Below are 16,090 nucleotides of genomic sequence, written 5' to 3'. Positions count from 1 at the left end.
CTTGATCTTAATGACCTGCTCTCATTTTAGGGAACACACACACACACACATTGTTAATTTCATAATTTTCATAATTTCAGATGGAAATGACAAATGACAAGAGACAAATTTGAACTGTGAATGATTTAAAATGAGCATAAAATATCGTTTTGAATACACCTTTATCACAAACATCTGTTATAACAACAAAACTGTAACTTTTTTGGTCTCTTTTCTCTGTTTTATTTTGGCGATTTAAACTAGTTCATCCATATCAACTAAAGCGAGAAGAAGGGGCAGAGGTGGAAAGTAACTAAGTTCATTTACTCGAGTATTTTAAGTTCAGTTCTGAAGTGCCTGTACATTACTTGAGTACTCTAACTTAACGGTGATTTTTGTGTGTATTTTATTTTACTGATTATTCACATTTTAAAAACCTATAATGATGCATTTTATACAGTAAATTAAACCACACAGTAGAATATATAGAATCACCTTGATCTCTGCCATCCACGACATAAAAAGGCTGTTTACATATTAATGCATCAGTATTAATTGCTCCTTCTCCACCTCTGAACAAAGGTGCTAAGTGATACACTTTTATTGTGCATGTGCAGTCTATTGCACATATTATGTGAGTTATAAATGTCATAATGCGGGCACACCTTGTCCTGTTCCACAGCAACATAGAATACAGCAAGTAATTTGAGCTGAAATTATCTTTGAAAGGGCAGAGTGCACAGGTTTCAGGGATAAATATAATCTGGTGATTATATGAGTGTGTTTTTCTCTTAAAAATACATTGAAAACACTAACTGAACTTTACACCTTCCAAACTCTTGCAATGCTTTTTGCAGACACATGGTGGCGCTGCCTCCTAGCATCTGGCTGCCACCTACTCAGGCCATGCAGGAGAGCACGAAATGACGACCTGGCCGTAATGATATAGACTCCTACGTAATGAGCAGCTGTAACTACAACTCAGGAATAGGCATGATTTTCAATTTCCGACATGCTAAAGATAGACATGGGCTAAATTACACCAAAATACATGGGGTTGCCATTAGGCTCCACTACAGCAGACCCTTAAAATACTTCAACTTTTGCTCAGAGTGAATATCCACTGATATTCTGACTTTAAAATCTGATTCCTTATTGCCTATAAAACTGTGTATTCTGAGAAGCCTGACATTTATTTGATTATTACTGCCTTTCAGGATACTACATAGTTAATCCAGCTGATGTCAGTCACACCTGTGTATATTTTTTTTTAGCATGACATCAGTTTTCATCTATTAAAGTCAAAGTTAGTGCCAAACAAATGTCAGGATATGTTCTTTTTTCTGATATTGTTCCTTGTTGATATTTGTGGTTGCTGGGTAATCCTCTGCTGTCACTCATAGCACCATCCACCACACTTACACTGCATAATATTACTACTTGCCATGGTGGAGAGTAAATTTACCCCAGGACAATTTACCAACTACAACATCAAAGTATTATAACACTGACAGGGGACATTCTGTGTAAGAAATACTTTTCCTTTTAGACTTTAAGTACATTTTACTGTTGATACTTCAGTACTTTTTTTTTTTAACCTAAATTTTTAATTCAGGACTTTCGCTTGCCACTACTTTTACTTATAGTCGTGGAAGAAGTATTTTCATCTTTTGCTGAAGTAAAAGTATCAATACCACAGTGTAAATTTACTCCATTACAAGTCCTGCATTCAAAGCAAAATGCTCTCAGAGTATCAAAAGTAAAAGTACTTGTTCTGCACAAAGAAGGGCTTTGACTGATTTATAGTTATTTTTGTCATTAACAAATAGTTAATACTGATGCATAAATGTGTAAGTAAGTATTTTGTTGTTGTAGTTTTTACTACCTTATATATAGTTTCAGTAATTTAGTCCAGAGGTTCCAGACCTAAGGGTTGGGCCGCTCCAAAGGTCAAGATGAATCTGGGGGGTCATGACATGATTAATGGCAGAGAAGTAAAAACAAAAATTTTTATATACAAATTTGTGTTGTGTTTTCTCTAATCTTTTACTTTTTGTTAAATATCGGAGAGTTTTTCCTCTTTCGACTTGAAACGGTTATTTAAATGTCTCTATGGTGGAACTGCTAACAACTCATAAACATCTGAAATGTGACAAGAAGCCCCAGCTAGACACTGATTTTTATTTCAAGAGTCACAAGTTAACAATGATGGAATATAACAAAGTGCATTTACCCAAGTTCTGAACATAAGAATATACTTAAGTATTTGTACTTCACTTGATAATTAAATTTCAATTTTACTCTACTTCATACCTCTACTCTGCTGCAGTTCACAGGGAAATATTGCACTTTTTTTTTTTTTTTACTTACTACACTACATTATTTTGACAGTTATAGTTACTAGTTACAAACTAAGACTTTACAGAAACAAAACAAAACATATGATCAGTTTATGAAATGCAAACTAAACTACCTAACAGTATGTTAGTTAAAATTTGCAAAATTTTTTAAACTTTGAGTTTATTTTGTTGATAATAGTTATGTACTTTTACTTAAGTAACATTTTCAATACAGGACATTTACTTTTAAAGCAGTATAGTAAAGAATCTGAATACTTTCTCCACTGCAGGTCAAAGGGGTTGGTATCCACTGGTTTAATATGATTAATGTGTTTTATTTCAAATGATTTTCATGTGTTTTTAATGTAAAATCTTAATCTGAAAAGTAAGAAAGTGGAGTAAAAAAATACAATATTTCCCTCTGAGATGTGGTGGAATACATGTAGAAAGTACCAAAATGGAAAATTCTCAAGTAAAGTATAAGTACCTCAAGGTACAGTACTTGAATAGATGTAGTTAGCTACCTTCAGAATTATTACCAGCAAAATGTACTTAAAGTATCAACAGTAAAAGTGCTCATTATACTACATAGCACATATTAAGAGTGTTGTTTTTTATATACATTATTTGACTATTTTATTGATGCATTAAGTCTAAGCAGGATTAACACTGTCAAGATGGAGCTAAGATCATGATCTGAAAAGTAAAGCTATGTAAACGTAGTGCAGTAAAAAGTAGAGTATGTCCCTCCCAGATGTTATGGAGGACAAATAGAAAGTAGCAAAATGTGAAAATACTCAAGTAAATGTAATGTAAAGTACAGTACAGCCCCTTAAAATTGTACTTAAGGAGTAAATGCACTTCATCACTTTCCATTGCTGATTCTGTACTTTTACTTGAGTAAAGGTTTGAATTCAGTATTTTAAATGATGGAGGACATATTCAGATTCACTGCTTGAGTAGAAAAACTCAAGCAGTGAAAATGTACTTAAAGTGTTAAAAGTAAAAGTCCTCATAACTCTGGATCCAGCAACTGGACCCTGTGAGCACTGTATTATTTTATACTCTGTTTATGTTTTATACTATGTCATTAGATTATCATTGCTGATGCATTGGTGTTTAAGCAGCATTGTACTGTTTGTAGCTCGTTAAACCTTGATTAGATTATTTTCTTGATTAATCAATTAACTGGTTTTTCAAAATTCAGGACATAGTGAGAATTGCTCTCACAAGCAGGAGTCAAAGTGTCTCCTTTACAGTGTTTGTTATGGTCTAAGCCTCAAAATTATTAAATAAATAAATTAAAATTGTTCAAATAATCCAAAGAAAGAGCAGCAGATCTTCACATCTGAGTTTGATTTACAGCAAGGAATCATATTTTATAAGCTCTCATTATATTTTATATGCAGAAAATCTTTTCTGGAGTACCAGTAACTACAACTGTCAAACAACCAAAAGTAAGTGGAGCAGAGGTATAAAACTGCATGAAAAGAAAACACAAGTACCTCCGGATTGTACTTAAGTACTCTCCTTGAGTAAATGTTCTTAGTTACTTCCCACTTCTGATTTTGTTACAGATATTTCTGTACTTTTAGAATGCAGCACTTTTACTTTCATTGTTGTTTAACTACTATAAAGTAAATGATGTGATGTGAGAGTTAACCCCCCCCCTCCACCTTCTCTTTAGAGGTATTTTCTTAAAGGGCTGAAGTTGAAGTGTTATTTCAGGGCAGCACTGATAGACATGCGCACAGCTGATGGAGAGAGAGAGAGAGAGAGAGAGAGAGACAGAGAGAGAGAGAGAGAGAGAGAGAGAGAGAGAGAGGCACATCTGCACTGACGTCAACCCAGTAACCCCCCACCCCCCCACACACACCTCCCCTCCAACCCGAAAAAGCTGCCAATTTGAAGCTGTCCGGGAGTGGGACATACCCGGTCTCTGCAATGTAGTGAGGAGGAGCAGCTCCAAGCCAACTATAGCTGGTGTTTGCATGCGCTTTTTTTTTTTTTTTTTTCTCTAGAGCAAGTCTGCTGTGGCGGTTTGTGAGGTGGCAGAACACCCTCTGCAACCTCAACTAACTTTTTAAGCCACTCAGAGACACCACCACCACCACCAGCAGCAGCAGCAGCAGCAGCAGCAGCAGCACCAACAAGAACACAAAGTCTAGATTATAAAGACGACTGATAGGCTGGAAATAGACCCTTCTGCTGCTGGAAGAAATCCAAGGCTGACTTTTTTTTTTTTTTTGTGAGTGAGTGTGTGTGTGTGTATGTGTGTGTGCGTGCGTGTGTGTGTGAGTGTGACAGTGTCTGAGATACTGCTGCTGCTGCTCTGAAGGGGAGAATCACACTGCAGTTTGTGAGGATGGCAGAGTCAAAAAGGAGATGAAAAGAGGAGAGCTGAGGAGGTTTGTGCGCGGAACTTCACAGTCTTTTGTCCTGAGCTCTCCCTGCACTGTTGGACCGGAGCTGACAATGAAGATGAGCGTGGTAAATATCTCCTCTTAACTGTTGAGAGAGTAGGTCGATGTCTTTCAGGCACTTTAGTCGGGGCAGATTTCGTGTGAGCGTTTAAATCCACTCTCAGGGAAGCGGACAGTGTTTACAAACCAGCATTTAGCCAGTTGAACTGCTCATATTTTGGCACCGTGAGTTCAGACAGAGTTTCCTGGGGGTGGGGTTGGAGGGAGGGAGGGAGGGGGGGGGTTTACATGGAAAAAAAAGGAAACATTTTGGAAACATTTACGCATTTTATCTACATTTGCAGAGTGTCAGTTTTGCACCGTTACAGGTCTGCAGTCCGGGTCTGCCCGCTCAGACAAACTAACAAAACTTCTTGACAGAGCGTGGTTCGCACCTTTTGCAACAAACCCACGGTTTATTTTCACTTGCCCGACGCTCCTTGAAGGTTGTATTTGAGGTGCCGGTGTAATGCACACGGGCCGGCTGCCAACTTGTCTGGGTCAGAGTGGCCAAGTAGGTAGCGCTGTCTGTCTGTCTGGACCGCTGGAGCTCCACAGTTCAAGATGTACACACACGCGCACACACACACACACACACACACACAAAATCCTCGCTTCCCAAAGGCTGTCATCCGTGTTTGGAGTCCCTTCGCCTTTTCATTGGACATCATCCCTCTATCACTTGGATCCGCTGACGTTTGTTTATAGTGGTCCAGTTTGCACATGCTGCCGTGAGGCGCGTCAGTGAGTAAAACCACAGTCTGCAGAAATTATATCATGTCGACTAGTCAGCACCGTTGGCGCTGCTCAGATTTATGAATGTCTTTTAATGTGGCTGTCAGGCTTCAGTTGCACCGGTTAGCCTCATTATATATTCAGAGCCTCTGACTGATTCCAAACTCTCTCTGGCTCTGTCTTCATACATGTGGAGGGATGCTTGTTGTAGACAAAATTGTCAGTTGAGAAAATGACTGGCAGATTAATTGATTAGTTTCAAAAACCATTAGTTGTATCCCTAACTTTTATTACTGATTACTCTGCCAGTTGTTTGTGGATTTGATTGATTCAATGTTCTAAAAATTTCAGAACATGCTGGCAAATGCCCAACAGACCCCAAGGTGACGTTTACAAATTACTTGTTTTGTCAAACCAACAGCCCAAAAATCAAAGATATTACATTTCCAATAATGTGAAACAGACAAAAGCAGCAAAGCAGAGAGTATTTGTCATTTTTGCAAATATAAAGATGAAAACGATCAAAATAATATTAATATAATTGCCAATTAATTTTCTGTCAATTGAGAAACTGATGAATCGACTGATTGTTTCATCTCTGTAACAGACAACAATCTGTGTGAGCAATAATCCCAAGAGATAAAAGGTCAGTTAACCTCTGTTTGATTTTCTCCACAGGAATGCAGATGGATTGGTCAAGACAAGTTCCCAATATAGAGCTTCCTGTTTGGAGTTACACCTGAGAGACACTGTGTCTGATGGATTACGGTGTTTTCTATGAGCTGCTGACATGAATTCAGAGGCCAGTGAGACGTGGAAGTGCTCGCCTTCAGGAGAAATTTGAGACCCGGATGAGCCCTCGAGCACAACGAGAACATTTAAGTGAAGGAGACAAACCATGGACTTGTTATGGTGTGGCATCGGACCGACCGTGCGCTTTTAACCCATTTGTAGCACCCTCTACCCCCACCCCATGTCACATCTTTCCCTGAATTATGGAAATTTTGTGGAAGACGCTCACTTGGACACTGAGCCTGGTGGTGATGGCTGCTTCTGAATTTCAAAGCGTCAACAGACTTTCACACAACTCTCAAGGTATGATGTAGACAGGTGGACAGGAAGATTATTGAAACAGTATGTTCATTATCACAATATCTTCTCTTCTCCATTCTTTTCTTTCCTTTCTCCTGTAAAAGAGGAGTTCCTGTCCTACCTGCAGCACTACCAGTTGACTGTCCCGGTGCGGGTAGACGAAAACGGAGAGTTCCTGAGCTACACTGTGAAGCAACACCGGCCGGGCCGACGGAGACGGGGGGCCGTGGACCCCATAATGGGACCGGTGCCCTCGTTGGACCCGGACCCTCCAGAGTCCCGGCTGTTCTACAGACTGTCAGCCTACGGAAAGCACTTTCACTTAAACCTGACACTCAACCCCCACCTGGTGTCGAAACATTTTACAGTGGAGTACTGGGGCAAAGAAGGGCTGGAGTGGCGTCATAACATGGTAGATAACTGTCACTATATAGGATTCCTGCGAAATCAGCACAGCACGACCAGAGTGGCTCTCAGCAACTGCAAGGGCCTGGTGAGTACAAAGTGGCCTTTCAATTATTATTAAAAGTGACCAGTTCACACTCTCTAACTGCCCTTTGAGCCACAGAGAGTTCACACTGCTAACCTCAAACAAACCCTGATACTAATGTTGGAATATAGACCTAGCTTGTGCTGCTCTCATGTCAGCCAATCTTTCAGACGCAGCGCCAAAGGATTAGACCAATTGTAGTTTGCTTAACACAATCTTGGCCTCTTTCCACTTGGCACGCTGAGTCTGCAGGCAGCTTGGAGCGAGGTGATGCTCATGTAGAAAAATCACATCATCACAGTGATCTGTTAGTGTTGAGCATCGGGCTTTTCTTTCCATTTGTGCTTTAAATCACACTTTGTGCACAAATTTCAAAAGCCTCATACTTTTTGTGATCTGTAAAAATAATGTGTCTAAATCCTAGAAATTACCCCATTTTGAAGTGAAGCAAAACTGAACAGCTCTAACAAGGCGTCTAATTATTCTGTCGAAGCTTTTAGTCCTCAGGCTTTTATCCACAGACTGTGTGACTGTCCAGCTTCTCTTTCCTAATCAAGGAATTGGAAGAAATTTTAATAGCTGTTATCCCTCCTTGCTTCAGAATAACTCTAAAGAAGGAAAAAAAAAGGCCCTGCTTCTTATTGGCAAATGTAATCATGTGGAGAAAACATGTAGCCAAATGTGTTGGCAAGATCTACACCAAGTATCATAAATTGAATTAGTGTTTGCCCTTTTTTCTAACAGCACCAAAAATGGACAAAAATGTGTCTGTACTTTAATGTAATCAGCTGTCTGTGCAGTTTTAAATCTTGACATCACACTTTTAAAACCATAAATCGAATGTGTTTCTGTTTGCTGGTGTGACGTGTGGTTAATTGCTGTCATAGTGGGTTTTACAGAGTCAAACCAGTGTTTTCTAAAGACTCATTTAAAGGACTCCTCTCCATTGGTATTGGAGGGCAGAGAACAATGCTTAATGTAATAGCATCTTTTGTCTGACTTTGCCTGCCTGGTAAATGCCCATGTATGTCAAACACCACAGTCAGTTTGTGAAATCATCTCGCTGCAGAATGTTATGTCTCCAGGCCCGAGCTGAGATAACCCTGATGATGTCATCAGAGTTGTCTGTGGTGAAGTTGTCAGGATTATCTCAGCTGGTTTTAGAGTTACCAAAGTTTTCTTTGGAGCCACAGAAGAAATTTTACAACTGTGCGTTGAGAGCAAAGCCATATTTCACCTGGCATCATCTGCACAATTTTGACTGTTTTTAATCACCCCGAACAGGCAGGTACCAACTGCAGAGGTGTTAGCTGCAAGCTAGCTAGCGATAGATGCACTGGCTGTTGCTAGCTAGCTCAGCTCAGAGCCTCTGACTGATATCAGTAGTCACCAGAAGCTCTAGTTCTTTCTGTTCTTTTCCCCAGACTCTCTTTTTCCACTCGTCTCTGTACATTTACAAAGCATATTCATTTAGTGAGATTCAAGCAACTTTTTCACCCAAGTTTTTCATCAGAGGTCCTGATGTCACATCTTGTCTAACCTCTGCTCTGTCATCAGTCCTTCTGAAATAAATAAATATGGGAGGTGGCTTTATCTATTTATCTAACCATAGGAAGCAAGTCACATGACATACTGTTGAGAAATGCTCTGTTCCAAAGCTTGATTTTTAGTTATTAGCATAGTTGTCAATATCAATGCAATGGTCTGGAATGGAATTCCATTCAGAGTTCACTTTGGCTATTCTATTTTTTTTTGCAACCACGTTGAATCTAAAGGTTGCTTCACATTTTCATCTGAACACACAGTTATAATTAAACTGAACTTAATAGGTAAAATAGTTGACGTGCCCCTTTGATAGAACAAATATACACAAAATAGTGAGAAATATGAAATATATAAGCTGTATTTTCTTAACATTCATGCACGTAACATTGATGTTTGCTTGTGTTTGTAACCTGTTTCTTTTTTTTTAATTGATTTCTTTTTTTCCCCCTTTCAACAAGCATGGTGTTATAACAACAGAGGAAGAACAGTATTTAATAGAGCCATTAAAGAACATATCCTCCACCACCTCCAGTGAATGGAACCTGGAAGAAGCACAGCAACATGTTATTTATAAAATGTCTGCCATTCCCTCACCGCAAGAGCATAGCCAGGAGTTCAGCTGTGGCATTTCAGGTTGGTGAACCTCCATCTGGGTTGGACTCTGTGTGGGTGGAACTGACGTAAAGGAATAACTATACATAGCAGGTTAGAGGAAGTGCTGGTTTGGTTCTAGGCCCAGGTTCTGGTAGACATGACCGGGCCTCTTGTGTGCTATAGTTGCTCCTGGCCTGGACACCTTTCAACCTGTAAGAGAAAGTCTCGCTCCAGCTTTCATAAAAGGCCCTTCAGTGCATAAAGAGAACTTGGCTCTGACTTTTATTGAAGCACAAATCCTATTTATAGAACCAACAATCATGTTCAGATTTTAAAATTCAGACTACTCAGTCCCCCCAAATACTCTGGCTGCTGAGATATGACGAATTGGAAAAAGAACCAGGTGGATATTTAGGTATTTGGGCCAAGGTCTTATAAGAAACAGTAAAGGCTGTCATCGCCAGGAAGCTAGCATGCCCTAACATGTACCATCTTATAGCTTTTTCCCAGAGCATCTGGGTCATAAAGCAAAGCCTTTAGCTGCAAGGTTCAAAGGGGCAGATTCCCTATGTGCATCTACCATATGGAAAAGCAGCTCCCTCAAAAGGATGATGAATCATTATTTTGATGTATATATTGTATTTCATAAATCATTAAACCCTGTTGTTGTCTTCCTTGTCATTCACAGACCTCATCAAAACCAGTGCACCTTGCCAGTTTAGCACACCTTACCCTGTCCAAACGTCCCCTGTTCCCCAAAATGACAGCGAGCGGTTGAATAGCACCCACAGACAGAGACGCTCTGTCAGCACTGAGCGCTTTGTGGAGACGCTAGTTGTCGCCGATAAAATGATGGTCGGTTACCACGGACGCAAAGACATTGAGCACTACATCTTATCTGTAATGAATATTGTAAGTTTGATCCTACTCTTTGGTCATGTTGCTGTCATGTTGCCAAGTGTAACAGTTTCAGTTGTTTCCCATTGTTGCCAGTTTAGTCAGTGGATATGTATTGTAATGTGTAGGGATGTATCTAATGACTACTTTCATTAACTATTAATATGCTGATTATTTTCTGTTTGTGGATTAATTTTCTGTTGATCAACCAATCGCTTACTAAGTAATGTGATACAGCATGGCCACTGAAAATGCTTACTGAAGAAAGGTGTTGTGACATATGGGCACAATTTGTCTGACTTTGTGTCTTTTCTTCTTTTCTGGAGGTCAGGTTGCCAAACTTTACCGTGATGCCAGTCTAGGAAATGTTGTGAACATTATTGTAACCCGGCTGATTGTTCTGACTGAAGATCAGGTAAGGAAAAAATTGCCTCCTATCCTGAACCCATCTCTGTACATGCAGTATTGCCACAAATATTACCATAAGCCTTTTTTTTATAGTGTCTTTACCCTCACCTGTAGTGAGTGTATAACTGATATGCTTGGCATGAGTGAGCTGTAGTATTTTATGTGATTGCTGTGGCTGAAGAGGGGAGAGAGGAGAGACTATTCACCATATGGCCACCACTTCAGATGAAAGATGTGCTCAGACATCTTCCCTCAGGGAGCCACGATTGAAGATTTTTACACGCACTGTACATGTGCATGTATGTGTGATGGGAGAAACAGAGTATCTTACCAGCATCTGTTTTTTTCTAAAGGGGTCATAGCGGCTCTTTGTGTAGCATCAGGTCCAAAAAACACGTTTTCATGTTAAGTGGAGCTGTACTTTGATCCAAAAGGAAGGAAGTTCTAATCTATGAGTCCTGGTTTTGGATTAACTGAATAGAAAATTCAGTTACAAAACATCTTATGGTGAAAGTGAATCACCGATTCACCGATTCACTTCAGTATTATGTTGTAATTAATCAGTGGCCAAGCTGAGTTCAGCACTGCATCATCAGCTGGCTAGGTAATGATTTACTATTATTGAACCTATTACATTCATAGAAGTAGATGCATTTTGCAGACTCCACTGTAACTTCCCTAACTGTCCTTCTTTTCCTGCTACTCCTCTTTCCACTTCTCCTGGTTTTTGTAAAAAAAAAAAAATTCTGCCACTCTTAAAATACTGTTTCTCCTCTCCTCCTTGTTCTACTCCTTTGAGTCATCTAACTCCTCCTGCTATAAATGGTTTTACCTTTGCTAGAACCGCATCAATGCTTAAATCAAATACAAAAACTTTTTGCTGTTCCAAGAACTTGTTCTCTAGCCTCCCTCTGATCCCAGTACAGTCCTCCTCCAAATAATTCATCCAGATAATCGTTCTACTCTGGCGGCTGGAGTGGTTCAGTGGTTAGCACTGTCAACACATGATAGTTCAGTCTTACTTCTGTTTTTTTGTTTTGTTTTTAGCATTTTTGTCTTTATTGGACAGTGAACAGTTGAGACAGACAGGAAATGAGGGGAGAAAGCTTTGATAGCTTTTGTTAGAGATGTACTGTTTAAGCATTATTACAGCTTTCAATTATTCTGCGCATATTCTTCATGATAAGGATCTTTTTTAGTTGTTTGGTAAAGCATACAGTACTGTACAGTATACAGTATGACATACAGTATCACTGTAAGACACAATACGACAAGCAACGATGTGATTTGATGATACATTTCAACACAATAAGACACAACATTATCTGATACAAGACACTGTGGTGTTGTATCATGTGATTTTATATTATTAAACTGTTGTACCCTATTGCATGTATGTTGTGTTGTCGTTTGCAGCCTAACCTGGAGATTAACCATCATGCTGACAAGTCTCTGGACAGTTTCTGCAAATGGCAGAAGTCCATCTTGTCTCATCACAGTGATGGCAACAGCATTCCTGAAAATGGGATGGCTCATCATGACAACGCTGTCCTAATCACCCGGTAAGTAAAGGCTCGCATCTCCTAGATATAGTCCACATTTTCCTCACTTGCCAGTGTAATGATAGAGAATGAATTTATGTGCTGCAAAGACTAAGAGTTGTTCTAAGTTGTTTTAAGTTGTTCTTAAAAGCTGTGCGGTCACAGTTCAGACTGTAGCTGTGTGTGTGTGTGTGTTTGCTAACAGAGGTGGCCAGCAGCTACAGCACTGAATCCTCTAAATGTCCAGTTTTTGTGAACACACTTAACCTGTGACTGTTAAAGCTGATGAGAATAAAGACCTCAGTTCTGAAAATAAAATGTACCATTTCAGACATGCTGTACCTGTCACACTGCAATTTATGTCAAGGGTGTTACCATAAAACAGCAAAACTCTGTCATTACCTGGAATAGGGTTCATTGTTGCCAGAACTGTTTTGACCACATAACCTAGCAACTAAAGAGTATACCCCCCGACCCCCACTCCCACCCCCACTGGTTTTGTCTAGAGAGAGGATGGCGTTCTATGATTGACATGGGCTAAAGCCAAGATTTTTGACTCTCTGGGCTCTGTACAAAACAGCCTTTCTATCATTAGGGTGCTCTTTCTTGTTGTCTGTCAGCTGATGTTCTCCAGCTCCTTTGGCTCCTGTTTTTATTATTGGTTTTAGCTTCACTCCATAAGCACTAGCACCAAAGCCTACTCAGTGTCTACATGCAACGGTCATAGGATTTGTCTCTGGGCTGTAATTTTCTTTATTTCACATATGTAGGATATGATAAACATGCTCCTAGATGCCAGTCACCTCTTGGGACTGGTTTGTAATTCACAAACTTAGTCAGTCATATTTAGCAGCCCTATTGTCCACAAAGAGTAGCTGTGTAGTAACTGACAGACCAGTTGCTCACTGTTGCCACCTGCAGTACATTGTAAAGTTGTTATAGCTAATGTGCTTAAATTTCCTTCGGGATTAATAAAGTATCTATCTATCTGTCTATATAATGTGCCCACTTCACATCAAATGTGCTATATATATATATATATATATATATATATATATATATATATATATATATATATATATATATATATATATATGTGTGTAAAAAACTAAAAAGTTTAAAGTGTCTGTAGGTCACGTGACTAAAACTTTTTGCTAGGTGCTATAAGGCAAAACCATAAAGCTATAAACAAATGAATGAAGAGGTTTCATACAGCTCTATCAAGTGATTAAATGTTAATAAACAATATTATATAAACAATATAAAGCAATGCAGCTTTACTATTTAGTTAAGGTTAGTAAGTGGTCCCCTGACTTGTCTTGTAGTGCCACCATGAGGTTCACATGTGTGGTTTTGAAATGCCTCAACAGCTATTGATAGGATTTCCATAACATTTGGTACACACATCCAGGCCTGCCTGCAAAGGAATTGCAGTAACTTTCATGTCCGCGTAACTTTTCTTCTCGTGCCACCAGTTGGAATTTCTCAGACACTTGCAGTTTTTGTCATTGCCTGCAGGTGGCATAGGCATAAATTTTATAGAGGCTCCTCTGCTGTTAGATGGCATGCATCAACACTGCTTTTTCTTTCTTTGCTGATTGGTAGCCAAAACCATAATTTACCTCAGAGTCACTTCCATATGGTGAGATGTTGGTGACTTTTGAGTAAATATAGTATTGGTGGATAGTTAAACCGAGGCGATGTGTAGGCGAGAGGTAATGAGATAATAAGCTGTGGGGAGGAGGCACCAGCTGAGCTCAGAGATGCTAACATTGGAGATAGTATAAATAGTTGATGGTTGACACCAGGAAGTTCTTATTAACCACCATGTCTGGAGGAGCAGTCAGACATTCCTCCTGATGGTGGAATGTGCCTAAAAAGGTTCAGTACGATTTTAAGATGGCTGATGCTTGCAGCACCCAGCTCAGAGGACACTTACTTCATTTATATTTTCGGAGCAGAATGTCTTTGGATTAGTGATCAAAGTTGATTAATTAGTGAATGGAAATTGATTAAATGTTTAAGTCACGCCAAATATTCTCCAATTCCTGATTCTAAAATTTGAGGATCTGCTACTTTTCTGTGTTTTATATCACTGTGAATTGATCATCTTATGGATAATTGGTCAAACAATTTGAAGATGTCACCTTGGGCTTTAGGAAATTGTGATCAGAATTTTTCTGACATTATATAGACCAAATGATAACTCTGTTTACTGAGGAAATAGTGACCAGATTTATAATAATGAAAAAAAAAAAAAAATCAAACTGAGTTTCTTGCTTTTTGATATATAAAATCTTTACATTTGTGAGATAATATAACACAGGACTCAACAATCAGGTTCAACCAGGTGCCAGTTTTTTCAACATTATTTATTCACAGGCCAACGTGAAACCAAGGCCTCTAATGTCTGCAATCTAGTTTGTTTGTGTATTTCTTTCAATTCATTTAATACTACAGATTATTTTCAACTGTCCAACTGTATAGTCATTTCCCCCATTAACAAGACAGGGCTAACAGAGTTAAAGCAACTTACTGTATATTAATACTCATGAGCCATGTATGAGTATGTATCTCCTGTGTGACTCCAGGCTAGCTTACAGACTAGAGATGTAACTCATAGTACATGTACTATCTACTGGTATTGTCTGATATAGAAGAAATGATGTAAACTATGAATGTTCTGGTTTTGTCAGGGAAAAATATTTTTGCTGGAGGGCCAGATTTGGCCCAGAGGCCGTTATTTGCCTGTTTCTGATGTAATGTATTCTACAGTAATTATGCGTCTCAGGTCCTCATTACACACATCAAGCCAATCCCAATTTTGTGGTTCATTCAAACACGCAAATGAATATAATTATTATTTGAGAAATATAATAATATTATCACAGGGACTGAGGCATTCACTGCCTGTATTTACAATCAGGTTCACAAGAAGCAGATGTCCCCGCAGTTAGTCTCCATCACCACTGATCAGTGTAGATCTCCTTCAGAGACAGACCAGCAGGACACTCTCAAATGATTCACCTTCCTCATCTCCTTACTCGTCATCATAAAAGTGACCTCTGTGGCTCTGTGGCTTCTTTGTTAGTCTGCGCATGGGACAGCATCTTGACTTGTTTAGAATGTGGCCTGTCACATTCAAAAAAAGACACAGAGGGAAATTATGGAAATACATCAAAACAAACAGACGTCCAAAACGAGGTCACGATTGTACCTCATTGGTTTGGAGCTGCTCCAGTGGGAAGGAGGGAGAGAGAGTGAGGGGAAGGAAGGAAGAGGAGTTTATGGGGAGAGAAAGGGAGGGAGGGAGGGAGGGAGCGAGGGGTAAGGAGAATGAAATTGAATTTGCTGTGCCCTTGGTTTTAATAGATTAAAAGCTTTAGGAATGATTGGATCATTCATTTGAAATGTATGATGTGTTCTTAAGGCACCGTGGCTCAGAGTGTTCAGGCCTTTTCTTTCTTCCTTCGCTCTATTGGATTACCTGCATGTGAGTTACAGGGGTTAACAGTAGGGACACAGCATGACCGACGCCTTTCACTTAATTCTCATTCACATTTGAACACTGTGTGGTAGCTTGGATGACATTTTGCTGAAGGCTCATGCTATAGGTTGAAGAAAGTGAACCAGGTGTTTTCACAACTTCATTATATGCTATTGTTATGCTAAAGGTTGAGATTATATCTCGCCAGACTGTGTGATTAAACATGGAAAGAATGGAGTGGCACAGAGCCAGTGGAAGAAAAATACAGTACACGTAAAAGAAAAAAAAAAAAAACAGTAGACTTAATTTAATTGTTTGTGTTCTTTCCCTTTTCTTGTCTGTCCTTAGATATGACATCTGCACCTACAAGAACAAACCCTGTGGTACCTTAGGTGAGTGGTCTAAACCAGACTACAGTTTATATATAGTGTTTTAACATGTGTTTCTTGCCAAAAAGGGTAATCTTAGCTGCTGCTGACTGTATCATTCGCTGGTTTAGGGGTTCATTCTTCTTCTTTCCC

General features: G+C 39.3%; 3 protein-coding genes and 1 pseudogene across 3 annotated transcripts in view; 3 read left to right on the top strand and 1 right to left on the bottom strand.

The window, feature by feature from the left end:
• The window catches only part of LOC108873982 (placenta-specific gene 8 protein-like), a 72,120-nt gene that overhangs the window by 46,227 nt on the left and 9,803 nt on the right, over positions 1-16,090 (bottom strand). The window lies entirely within an intron of this gene.
• Positions 1-16,090, top strand: part of LOC108891221 (COP9 signalosome complex subunit 4) — a 30,781-nt gene that overhangs the window by 9,338 nt on the left and 5,353 nt on the right. The window lies entirely within an intron of this gene.
• LOC108891220 (A disintegrin and metalloproteinase with thrombospondin motifs 6) lies at positions 4,256-12,045 on the top strand. Its single transcript, XM_051073084.1, has 7 exons — positions 4,256-4,808; positions 6,194-6,610; positions 6,712-7,100; positions 9,101-9,275; positions 9,925-10,148; positions 10,460-10,548; positions 11,958-12,045. The coding sequence occupies exons 2-6, from the start codon at positions 6,511-6,513 to the stop codon at positions 10,493-10,495; spliced, it is 924 nt and encodes a 307-aa protein (XP_050929041.1). The 5' UTR covers positions 4,256-4,808; positions 6,194-6,510; the 3' UTR covers positions 10,496-10,548; positions 11,958-12,045.
• LOC108873579 (COP9 signalosome complex subunit 4-like) overlaps positions 11,779-16,090 on the top strand; it is a 9,571-nt pseudogene continuing 5,259 nt past the window's right edge.

Source organism: Lates calcarifer, linkage group LG9 (genome assembly GCF_001640805.2).
Source record: "Lates calcarifer isolate ASB-BC8 linkage group LG9, TLL_Latcal_v3, whole genome shotgun sequence".
Classification (NCBI taxonomy): Eukaryota; Metazoa; Chordata; class Actinopteri; family Centropomidae; genus Lates; species Lates calcarifer.
This window is presented reverse-complemented; position numbering and strand designations above follow the sequence as displayed.